An 11,388-nucleotide genomic window follows, 5' to 3' on the forward strand; every position below is an offset into this window, starting at 1 on the left:
CCTCCTGTACACCGTACTCCTCTCCACTCTGGAGACAGGTTTGCCCTAAGCGTGGGAGTGGGAGGGGGCTCCATAGAGCAAGCCTTTCTCTTCCTCACATCACTGAGGTCGAAGTTAGAAATCTAAGACCCAAAAGTGCCCTGTGGCCTGGGAGTTCCCTTCTGGTATAGTGACAATGACAGGACTGTGGACAAAGTGAGCAGATGACATGCATCACCAGCCCCTCCTGGCCCTGCAGTGGGGCCTCTTTCCCAAGGGTGTTTGGACATTCCCATCTCCCCACAGCCTGCCCCACTGTCCCTTTCTCCCCCTTCACGACTAAACTTGTACATGTGAGGTCCCAGTTTCTCACCTCCCATCACTCCCTAGCAACCCCAGTGTCTGCCTCCTACTCCTGCCCCTGTCTCATCTGGGTCACGATCAACACTTGGTCTCTAGGCCCAACTGTGAACTTGCCTTTGGGCACTCTCTGGACTTGGACTAGGGACTAAGGTGAGGATGCACATTTAAAAAAGCACTGCAGGGCTGGGCGCGGTGGCTCACACCTGTAATCCCAGCACTTTAGGAGGCCGAGGTGGGCGGATCACGAGGGCAGGAGATCAAGACCATCCTGGCTAACACAGTGAAATCCCATCTCTACTAAAAAATACAAAAAATTAGCCAGGCGTGGTGGCGGGTGCTCGTAGTCCCAGCTACTCGGGAGGCTGAGGCAGGAGAATGGCGTGAACCTGGAAGGCGGAGCTTGCAGTGAGCGGAGATCACGCCACTGCACTCCAGCCTGAGCAACAGAGAGAGACTCCATCTCAAAAAAAAAAAAAAAAAAAAAATTGGCTGGGTGTGGTGGCACACACCTGCAATCCCAGTTACTCGGAGGCTGAGGCAGGAGAATTGCTTGAACCTGGAAGGCGGAGGTTGCAGTGAGCCAAGATCATACCACTTACTCCAGCCTGGGCTACAGAGCAAGACTCCATCTCAAAAATAAACAAACAAACAAACAAACCCCTCTTGGAGTTGTGCGTGTGCAGGGCCTGGGCCTGAAGGCACATGCCCCCTTAGATTTTCCTTCCAGGACCCCACAATGCTGCATGTCCAATGTGGCCAGCTTCCCTATAGTGTTCCCAGAGCAAGTGAAGGCTCCACTTTCTGCTCAGGGATATGCCCTGGACTCCTGTCTTTCCTGGACAGCCAAACACTGTATTTTGGGCACCACCTCCTAAATCTCTCTCATCCAGTCCTGTGTCTTCCACCTCCCTCCACCCTGCCCGCTCCCTCCTGGACACAGGCCACCCCTTGCTCCCTGCCACCATTCCTGCCTGCCCATCCGCATTCCTCAGGGATCTTCCCCATTTGCAGGCCTGGCCTGCCCCTCCTCTACTCAAGCCCTTGGTAGCTCCCTGTCAGCCTGGGGGCGGGGTCCCAGGTTTGCCCCAGGGCTCTAGCCCCTCTGAGCCCTTTGAGCCCCACAACCACACTGGGCTTTCTCCCACCTCTGAGCCTGAACACTTGCCCTTCCTTTGGCCTCAAACATGCTGTTCCCTTCTATCTGATTTGGAATACTGGTTGGAATTTCATTTCTTCCTTTCTTTCTTTTTGAGAGGGTCTTGCTCTGTTGCCCAGCCTGGGGTATAGTGGTGCGACCTTGGCTCACTGCAACCTCTGCCTACTGGGTTCAAGCGATTCTCCTGCCCCAGCCTCCTGAGTAGCTGGGATTACAGGTGTGTACCACTACCACCCAGCTAATTTTTGTATTTTTAGTGGAGACGGGGTTTCACCATGTTGGCCAGGCTGGTCTCAAACTCCTGAGCTCAAGTGATCCACCTGCTTTGGCTTTCCAAAGTTCTGGGACTGTGGGTGTGAGCCACCACGCCTGGCCAGAATTTCATTTCCTTGCTGAGTGAGATGGTCTCCCCTTCTCCTCTGCTCCCATAGCCCCTTCCCTGCCCTTTGTGTAACTCTCACCTGTTCACCACCCATATCCCTCCCAACACATAGTGCTTAACTCACCACCATTGCTCCCCAAAGCCTAGGACGGTACTAGAGACAGCACAAGCACTGAATTGGTATTTGTTGCATGGATACATGAATTTATTAATTCAACAGGGATGGATTGTCATGTAGGTGGCTTTGGTGACTGGGTGGGGACAAGGGGAGATACTGTATAAGCTATAGCCAGGGCCTGCCCGTGGCAGCAGGTGGCTGGAGGGAGAAGGCCACATCACCTCCAGCATGCTGGGTGCTGATTTTAATGGCCTGGCAGTGAGGTGCGTGCATGGCAGAGCCTGCAGAAGAGGTAATGCCGAGAGGGCAGCTCTGCCCACCTCTAATTATTGCTTGAGTCTCTCTGGTAGTGTCAGCTACCTGCCCCAGGGAGCTCAGTCTCCTCCATCACAGTGTGCGCTCCAGGTGGGGCTGCCGCCACTGCCAGTGGGGAAGACCAGAGGAGGTTCCCAGGGGTCTTTGGGTCTTGGAGAGCAGAGGCAGCCCCAGGCTTGGACCCTGCTTAGCTCCTGTCCTTCCTGTCCCCAGGGCAGCTGAAGGGTGCCCCAGACTCCAGGGTCCCATCCAGAAGCCTCCAGGGTGACCAAGGAGCAAACTGGCTGAAGGAGGGTCCCCAGCACCCCCCAGGGAGGGAGCCTCATATGGTTTGGTGTCTGCTGACGTGGAAGCCCTTGGGAAGATGGTGCCCTAGTGGCCGGCTAGGCAGGTGGGCAGCTCAGGCCCGGAAGGAGGCCTTCACCACGCGGCCCTTCAGTGGCTGTGGTGGCCGGAAGTTGTTCACCATGTGGATCCTCTCATCGTCCTCTGAGGTAAAAAGCAGGCTCCGGAACTTCCCCATCTTGAGGAAGCAGAAGGGATGCTCAGGGCAGATTGGGGGTGCTGTGGACCTCTATGACCCCGATGCATCATCTGGCATACCTGCCCAGCCAGTTCTACCCTTCCCTCCTCCTTCCCTTAGGGTCTGTCCCTACTCTTCCCCGCTCATTCTTCTCTGTGGGACCCTCATTTACTTACTCACTAAAGAGCCTGGGCTCTGCTTCACCTAGTTCTAGTTCCAAGCCCATCTAGCTAAGACTTATCAGCAAATGTAGCATTCAGATTCCAACACAGTAGCCGGGGGGCGGGTCCCAGGATCCAGGTATCCTCCCCACGCCAGCCAGTGTCTAGGTTCTGGTGATTAACAATCAAGCTAACTCCCAACCAAGAATCTGTACATTTATTAGTAAAAAATGGGGAGGAACCTTGAAGGTGGGATCACAGGCTGTGGGGTGCTAGTTGGAGAGTCACACTGCCTGGGGTGAGCCCTGAGTGCCACGTCCCTCCATCTGGCCCTCTGAGAGGACTCACCTGCCTTTCAGAGATGCAGATGGGCTCCCGGAGCACAATCCAGGTGACACTCTCGCTGAGCGGGGGAGTCGTCAGAGAGCCCGGGTAGGTCCAGTAGTGCCGGCTGGCAGGCAGGAGGCACTTGGGGTTGAAGCAGCTGAACTGGGCTTTGGTGCCCTGGAGCAAGGTGGGGGAACCCGGGAATCAGCACAGACCTCCCACTGGGACCAAACCAGCAACTTCTCCACCCATTTCTTTCTTTTTCTTTCTCTTTTTCTTTCTTTTTTCCTTCCTTCTTTCCTTCCTTCCTTCCTTCCTTCCTTCCTTCCTTCCTTTCCTTCCTTCTTTCTCTCTCTCTCTTTCCTTCCTTCCTTCCTTCCTCTCTCTCTTTCTTTTTCTTTTTTTTTTGAGGCAGAGTCTCACTCTGTTGCCCAGGCTGGAGTGCAGTGGCACGATCTCGGCTCACTGCAACCTTTGCTTCTTGGGTTCAAGCAATTCTCCTCTCTCAGCCTCCCGAGTAGCTGAGATTATAGACATGCACCACCACGCCCAGCTAATTTTTGTATGTTTAGTAGAGACAGGGTTTCACAAACATGTTAGCCAGGCTGGTCTTGAACTCCTGACCTCAAATGATCCACCCACCTCGGCCTCCCAAAGTGCTAGGATTACAGGCATGAGCCACCATGCCCAGCCTTCACCCATTTCTATCAGCAGGATTTAGGCCTCTCTATGTCCATTGATGCAAACTGGGGGCAAATGTCTGTAATCCCAGATACTGTCTTCCAGCTTAAGCCGGGCCCTCTCCATCTGTTTGCTTGTGTGTAAAAGCTGTGGCTCCTGGAGGTATTTGCCCATGATGTTCCCTCCCTTGCCTTCAGCTGCCCTCAGTGACATTGCCTATTAGACCACCATTAATGTGACAAGCATCTTATCAATTCTATACCCAGCCATGCTTCATGCTGGGCACCCAAGAGGGCTGCTGACCCCAATGAGGAATCAGGTGCAGGGCCCTGCTGGTGCTGCCCTCCTCCTTGGTCTCAGCAAGGGTTTACTCCCAGAATGAAGGAGTGGATGGGCCCAACTTGTGAGCCAGCCTCTTCGTCTCTCCCCATCAGCTGCTCGGGTCAGGGGCATGGACTTTACCTTGAACCGGACCATGTAGAGCGCATCTGTCAGACGATTCATGCTGGGGTGCTCGTCTCCTGTCTGTCAGGGAGAGGGTAGTATAAGCCCAGCACCCACTGTGTTCCAGAACTAGGGGCAGTGCCAGGCCTCCCATGCTGCTCTTGGCCCCAGCAAACCACCACTCACCTCCAAGAAAACACCAACCACAGCCAGGCCATCAGGCGCTGAGGCTGCCTCCCCAAAAGTGCTGTACTTCTTAGCATTCCAGTGAACCAGATGAAGCTATGGGGCAACAACAGGACAATGCTTTGTGCCTCCCAGGGGCAATGGGAACTCTGAGCCAGGCTCTCCTCACTCCCACCAGACTCCTGGCCTCTTTGCAGGAAAGGGAAGCTGTCAAGCCTCCAAGGATTAGGATGCTGGGGGCCCAGGGGAGCCCCAGAGGGTCATAGGTAGCATCCACCCAGCTCTGGGCCCAATTGTTTTCTGAACTCCAGGGGACCCAAAGAGGAATCTGGCCCAGGCCCTGCCTTGCAGGGAACGAGTTGTGAAATCGATCATGAACATCCAGCGTGACACCTCCTTGAGGAGGTGGTGCCTACAGCTGAGTCCAGAGAATAAGCAGGGGGTTATCAGAGGGAAGCCTTGGGGAAGGGCATTCCAGGCAGAGAGAACAGCACAGGCAAAGCTTGGTGGTATGAAGGAGCCAGGTGTGGACAGGGACAGGGGATTTGTCATGCAGCTCAGTGTATGAAGAGATGAGGGGAAAGATGAGGCCAGGCAAGGTTAGCTCATGCACAGCCTTGAATACCGGGCTCAAGCCTTGAAGGGCTGTCAGCAAGGCTGCAGTGGGACTGGATAGCCCTTCAGAAAACTCCAGGATGTACAGACCAGAAAGGACAGCAGTGGCCAGGTTCAGATGGAAGACCCTGTGCTGGGGGTGGGTAGAAAGTATCTCTCCCAAAGGCCCCGGGTGCTCCTCTTCCCCCCTCCAAGGCCCCACCCCAGGCATCCTTAAGCCCCTGACTACCCAGGCCTGCGTTCCTTCCCATGTAGCAGAGGGATTCAAGTGGAGGGCCCGTACCTCGCTGGGGAAGGACTTGCCATCCACCGTGTGCTCAGAACCCACATCGTGCTTCTTGCCCCAGTGGAAGTGAAACTGCTTGAGGCGGTAGGGCCCTTCCAGGGGGCCCCCAGTCACCACTGTGGGTAGAAGTGGGGCGAGTGGCAATGAGTAGGAGAGGACCGACAGCCCAGTGCCAGGGCCAGGACAGCAGCCCAAGAAGGGACATATATATAAATATATATATATATATATATATATTTTTGAGTCAGGGTCTCACTCTGTCATCCAGGCTGGAATGCCATGGCTTATTATAGCCTCAACCTCCTGGCCTCAAGCCATCCTCCTGCCTTGGCCTCCAGAGTAGCTGGGACTATAGGCATGTGGCACCACGCCCAGCTAATTTTTTTTATTTTTTGTAGAGATGGGGTCTCTCTATGTTGGCCAGGCTTGTCTTGAACTCATGGGCTCAAGCAATCCTCCTGCCTTGGCCTCCCAAAATGCTGGGATTACAGGCATGAGCCACTGTGCCAGCTGAGATACATTTTTACTTTTTGTGTGTGTGTGTTTTTGTTTGTTTATTTGTTTGTTTTGAGATGGAGTCTCACTCTGTCGCCCAGGCTGGAGTAAAGTGGTGGCACAATCTTGGCTCACTGCAACCTCTACCTCCCAGGTTCAAGCATTTCTCCTGCCTCAGCCTCCCAAGTATCTGGGATTACAGGCACCCGCCACCACGTCTGGCTAACTTTTTGTATTTTTAGTACAAAAGGGGTTTCACCATGTTGGCCAGGCTGGCCTCGAACTCCCGACCTTAGGTGATCTGCCCACCTCGGCCTTCCAAAGTGTGGGATACATTTTTCATTTGGAAAATTCACTGGCCTGACTGGGCTTGGGTTGGTCTGCCCTCTAGACCCCACTGCCCTCTAGACCCCTGTCCCTTGAGCTGGGCCAAGGCAGAAATCCTGACAGCCCACAGGTGACAGAGGAGTCTGGGACTGACAGAGGACAGCTCTCTATCTAGCTGTCCTCCCTACCCCTGCCTGATTTCCCATGGAGGGTGGGACCCTGCCTCCCAAGACCCCCATTACCACTAACAATTAGGCCTCCCATGTCTGAAACCCTGATCCAGGGCTAGGTTGAAAAGACTATTTTGTTTAGCCTGCATAGTATCCCATGAGGGACAGAACTTACTATTATCCATATTCTATAAAGGGGGAAGCTGAGGCACAGTGATGGCAAGGCATTTGCTCAGGGTCACACAGCAAGGCACTGAACTAGGGTATGAACTTGTATCTCTTATGTCCAAAGCCCAAGCCACTAATCACCAGGTAACACTGCCTCCCTAAAGCCTTGAGCCTTCTTTAAACTTTGTGCTTTTCCAGAAGAGGAAGGTAGCTCCTGAGGCTCTCTACCTTCCTGGACAGGCCCAGGTGCCCCCCATGCCATCTCCCCCAGAAATGGATTCTTCTGAGGGCCCCACTTTTGCTGGTTTTGTGACTTTCTTGCCTTGATACCCGGTGAGCTGGGGCCACGCACGAGGCCTCCTGGGACTGATAGAATTTCTCGCTGAAAGGGATCTGGAGGTGGAAGGAGCCCCAGCTAGGCTTGAATGTGAACTCCTGGATCAGATAACAGCCCAGGCTCAGAGTTCCACTAGGCCCCTCCATGATGGGTGACCAGGGTAGGGCTTTGGCCCTGTGGCCTCCACAAGCAAGAGGACAGGACAGTCCAGAAGTCCCTCCTTCTTGCCTGGTCTTATCAAAGAGGCAAGACGTGTCCTGGGCCCTGGTTAGGAGTCTGGGGGTGGTAGCTGTGGGTGGGGCCTCAATCAGGCTGCCCAATCCCTGGCAGCAGGAGCGGCTGAGCCCGCAGTCTGAGCAATCGGATAGGTCTGCAGACGCCACCCTCCAAGCATGCCTCACCTGGGACCCCATAGTATGGGCTCCTGGAGAGGGAGCTCCCTCCTTAACACCCCTTGACCTTGGACCCCTTAGCCTCCTCCCCCAGTTCACACACAGAATGTGCTGCCATTCACGAGGCACTCAATGTGTGTTTAGCACATTCACGGGGCACTCATTGTGTGGTTGGCACTCTGCTGGCATCAACCCATCTGACCTCCCGACTGACCCACAGTGGGTGAGTGGCAGAGCCCCACCATCTCATTCCTCTTTTCCCTGGCTTCCTGCACCCTCAGGCCTGGGCATTCTGGGCAGGGGAGGGAGCCCCAGCCAGGTCTGAAGGCAACAGCCCAGATCAGTGATCCACAGGCATGTCCCCCGTGTCTTCTCCCACCCCAGTGGACCTCATTGAGCTACTGATTTCTTAGTTGAGCCCCCAGTGCCCTCTGAAGGCTATTAGAAGGGACAGTCATGTGAAAACTGTTTCTTGCCAAGCTATCATCTAGGGTCAGCTAGAGCCCCATGTCCCCTCCCCACAGCTCTGAGTAAGAGGGTTTTCTTAGAATTCAGTATGAGAAAATAAATGCTTTGTCTTTCTCCTGAGGATCTGCTAGACTCGCAGCAAGAACTATAACCAACCTTTCTGTTTTTTCCTAGCCTACCAGGGAGCTTAGAACTAAGTAAGATCATTCTTCCGGTGAAAGGTCTGGCTTCCTTCATCTTCTTTGCCTTTTAATTTTCTATTTGAAACTTAAGTTCCTTTGAGGGCTTTTATTGTATTTGTGGGGAGGGGAGAAGAAGGGGGAAGGAAGCAGTTATTAATACTTCTTTACACAATAAACTCTAGCAGATTTCTTCCTCACCTCATTCCACCACCCTACCCACCACAGGCCCAGTTATAAGGATGAAAATCCCTTCAGTGAACAGCACTCCTGAGGCCTCTGCCTAGGAATTTATTGTGAAAGAACCTGGGCTCTAATCCCAGGGCAAAGAGGCCTTGGAAGGAGCTGCCACGAGTTCCCACTGGCCTCTTTCTGGCCCAAGATGGTTGGACCTTGAAGTCGTAGGTGAACTGGAGAGAGAGAGAGACCTTTGGGTTGGACCAGGCTGCTTCTGGCCCTCCGCAGCTCATCAAGCCTCTATTTGCCCATCTGAGAGATGGGTTCTTGAAAAGAATAAATGAGTGACTTACAACCTTAGCAGGGGGCTTGGCACACATAAATTTTAGCTCCCTTCTCTCTCCCTGCTGGGCTTGGCCAGATCACACAGGGAGGAGGGCTTGGCAGGTCAGTGATGGGGCAGAGAGTGAAAACAAACCTGATCTGTAGCACCACACGGAAGGGAAGGAAGGGAAAAAAAGAAATTAGCATTTCTTGAGCATCTGCTGTATGCCAGCTCTATCGACCTTACTTGGTTTTTTTCATTTTTCCCCTCTGACCTAAGATGGTAGGTCTTATTGCTCCCATTTTATATATAAGGAAACTGAAGATCAGCCCAAGGCTTCACAGCTAGTGAGTGGAGGAGCCTTTCTTACCCACCATAGCATGCTTCCTGAGACTGCCCAACACAAGATTAGGACCCTAAGGGGCCAGGGGCCAGGTGCCAGGCTTTGGCAGGGGCCACTTACCGGTTCGGTCATCACTGTCATTGAAGTCTACCTGGACAGAGTGGCCATTGTTGGTGATGCTGAGGGACATGCAGGCCTCATAAGAAAGCTCCAGTGGTTGCAGGCTGGGCGAGTACACAGCCTGGCTGGAGATGATATTGATGGGTGATTGGCGATCTCCCTGGGCAATGGGATACAGTTTGTGCCAATGCGAGGGGCCTGCAGGTGGGGAGGAGGGCAAGGACTCAGACCAGCCAGGATCTCTGGGCTTTAGGCTGAGGACACCCATGGGGGATGGTCTCTTCAGCATCCCTTCAGAGGTGGGCCCCTGCGTTGGACCTGCACAGCTTGGAGTTCCAATGCCAGCTTTGCCATTTCCCCTTTCAGCCTCCATTTCTTTGTCTGTGAAATGGTCTCACTAAAACTCACCTTCCAGCGCTGATAGGAGGCCCAGAGAGGTACTGTATGGAAGGGAACATAACAGCTACAGGCTCAGGGGTGGCTCAGAGTAAAAAGTCTCCCCAGCAGGGAGATCTCCAGGCATCAGAAGTCTCTGACCCGACCCCATCAGCATCTCACCTCTTTCTGCACCTTGGGCAATTTGGTGTTGGTGTTTGTGATAAATAACAACAAAAACTCACATCAACCTAGCTTTGACTCTGTGACATGTATTTGCCTCTCACAACCACCTTGTGAAGTAGAAACCAGCAAGATCCACATTTCATAGATGAGGGAACTGAGGGCCACTCACACATTTATGCATGCATAAGTATTAATATAAATATACAACATGTGCATGCACTGCCCCCAGCTGCCCTCTCCACATGTGTGCCTATGGGTCCATAGAGATCTTCCTATGAACACATTAATCTTTCTATGATCTTCCATTGTACACACATGTGCACAATGACCTGGGCTCTGTAGGCTCAGAGCATCCAGGCCCACAATATTCATGTGTACAAACACACAGCCCTGCAGACTACATCTGACACACGCATATGCTGTCTCACACACAAACCCCTCTGTTGGAGACCCAAGTTTGCATAAAGGGACCACAGCAAAACACATGCCCATGCGCGCACACACACACGCACACACACACACCTGCATACACACCCACAGGCGCCCACCACCTGCCTCCCAGAGGATCCATCTGCAGCCGAGAGGCTCAGCATCTCCCTGGGGAACATCCTGAGATGCAGCCTATTTTTAGAGCTACTGCCGGCTGGTGCTTCTCCCCCTTTTTGGCTTCTTAAGTTTTCCTGAGAAAACAGCAGCAGGTGCCGACAGAGCCGTGTCCCCAATGGATGACTCAGAATCGTGGCCCGGCCCCTCTGGGTTATTTTTGAAGCTCTGTGAACACTGCCGCATGCCGGCACCTCTGTCCTCTGTACTTCTCTTCCTTGACTGGACAATCCAGCTCTGCCTGGGTGATGGGGTGGCTGCCTATGAGGAGGAGGCCCACGGAGCAGGCTACACAGGACACTGGGTGCTCAGAGATGGTGGGCATGACTAAAAAGAAGGGCTGGAGGCAGGGGACTCTGGCTCTGGGGGAAGTACCCAAAAGGTGGCTCAGGGCAGGTGCTGGGAGAAGATGATCTCTATGTCTCCTGTCCGTCTGCCCCATGTCTGCCTGTCTCTCCCTCTCTGCTTGTCTATATCATCTTTTTCTGAATGTCTCTTTCCAGCTCTTGCATACCCAGATCTGGGGGGTTCTCTTCCAAAATATGCTCCTTTGTTCTTGGAGCCCCAGAGGGGGCCAGAGACTCCCTCTGGTCTACTGCAACTTTCTGGCTTCCCAGATTGTAGTCCCCCACCCAACCTCAAGAAGTGACTGACTGCCTCTCCGCACAGGAGTGGGGCTGGGGGATGTTCCTCCCACCATTACTTTTTCTTCTCCGCACCCCACCTGTCCTGCACTGGTTCCCCAGCGAAACAGGGAACCCCTTACCCCACACCCCCACCCCTTCTTGGTAAGAAATGGCCCCAAAAGGAATTGACTGCCCCAGACCCACACTCCAGCCGTCTGGCTCTCATCTTCTGCCTCTTCTCCCTTTCTCTGAGTCCTAAGGAAACTGAGGCAGGATGAAGGAGCTCTCTTCCGCGTCAGCCCAGGAGGCTGGTGTGGGCCACGAGCTCCCACGACTCACACCCGGACGTGCACAAACACCCTTGCTCAGTGTAGACACCCAGACACATGCTTGCGCCCCCAAGTGCCCCCTTCCCTCACATACCAGCCGAGAAGGCAGCTCGGCCACTTCTGCGGGGAAACTCTGCGGGGGACACTGCGCCCTTGCCACGCGGAGCCCCGATCCCCCAAGGTCCCCGCACACTTGCCGTGCGCGCTCCCCGCACAGACACCCGCGCACAGC

General features: G+C 54.0%; 1 protein-coding gene and 1 long non-coding RNA gene across 2 annotated transcripts in view; one reads left to right on the forward strand and one right to left on the reverse strand.

Moving 5' to 3' along the window:
- Positions 1-2,061: 2,061 nt before the first annotated feature.
- CA7 (carbonic anhydrase VII) lies at positions 2,062-9,230 on the reverse strand. Its single transcript, XM_011987877.1, has 6 exons — positions 9,038-9,230; positions 5,534-5,652; positions 4,636-4,731; positions 4,468-4,530; positions 3,346-3,501; positions 2,062-2,836 (listed from the first exon to the last, which is right to left on the reverse strand). Exons 1-6 carry the CDS (start codon positions 9,105-9,107, stop codon positions 2,714-2,716), a joined length of 627 nt encoding a protein of 208 aa, XP_011843267.1. The 5' UTR covers positions 9,108-9,230; the 3' UTR covers positions 2,062-2,713.
- Positions 2,764-11,388, forward strand: part of LOC105545102 — a 12,081-nt gene continuing 3,456 nt past the window's right edge. Inside the window, exon 1 of the long non-coding RNA XR_001006870.1 lies at positions 2,764-2,807. This is a non-coding gene — a long non-coding RNA (uncharacterized LOC105545102). The remainder of the gene's footprint in view (positions 2,808-11,388) is intronic.

Source organism: Mandrillus leucophaeus, unplaced genomic scaffold, assembly GCF_000951045.1.
Source record: "Mandrillus leucophaeus isolate KB7577 unplaced genomic scaffold, Mleu.le_1.0 Scaffold319, whole genome shotgun sequence".
NCBI classification, from domain to species: domain Eukaryota; kingdom Metazoa; phylum Chordata; class Mammalia; order Primates; family Cercopithecidae; genus Mandrillus; species Mandrillus leucophaeus.

Excerpts from the sequence above, each read along its gene's own strand:
- CA7 (XM_011987877.1), bottom strand. The coding sequence starts at position 9,107 with ATGTCCCTCAGCATCACCAACAATGGCCACTCTGTCCAGGTAGACTTC. Across the intron at positions 3,502-4,467 it reads TCTACATGGTCCGGTTCAAG|GGCACCAAAGCCCAGTTCAG; the intron begins GTAAAGTCCATG and ends ACCTTGCTCCAG. Across the intron at positions 2,837-3,345 it reads TCTGCATCTCTGAAAGGCAG|ATGGGGAAGTTCCGGAGCCT; the intron begins GTGAGTCCTCTC and ends TGCTTCCTCAAG.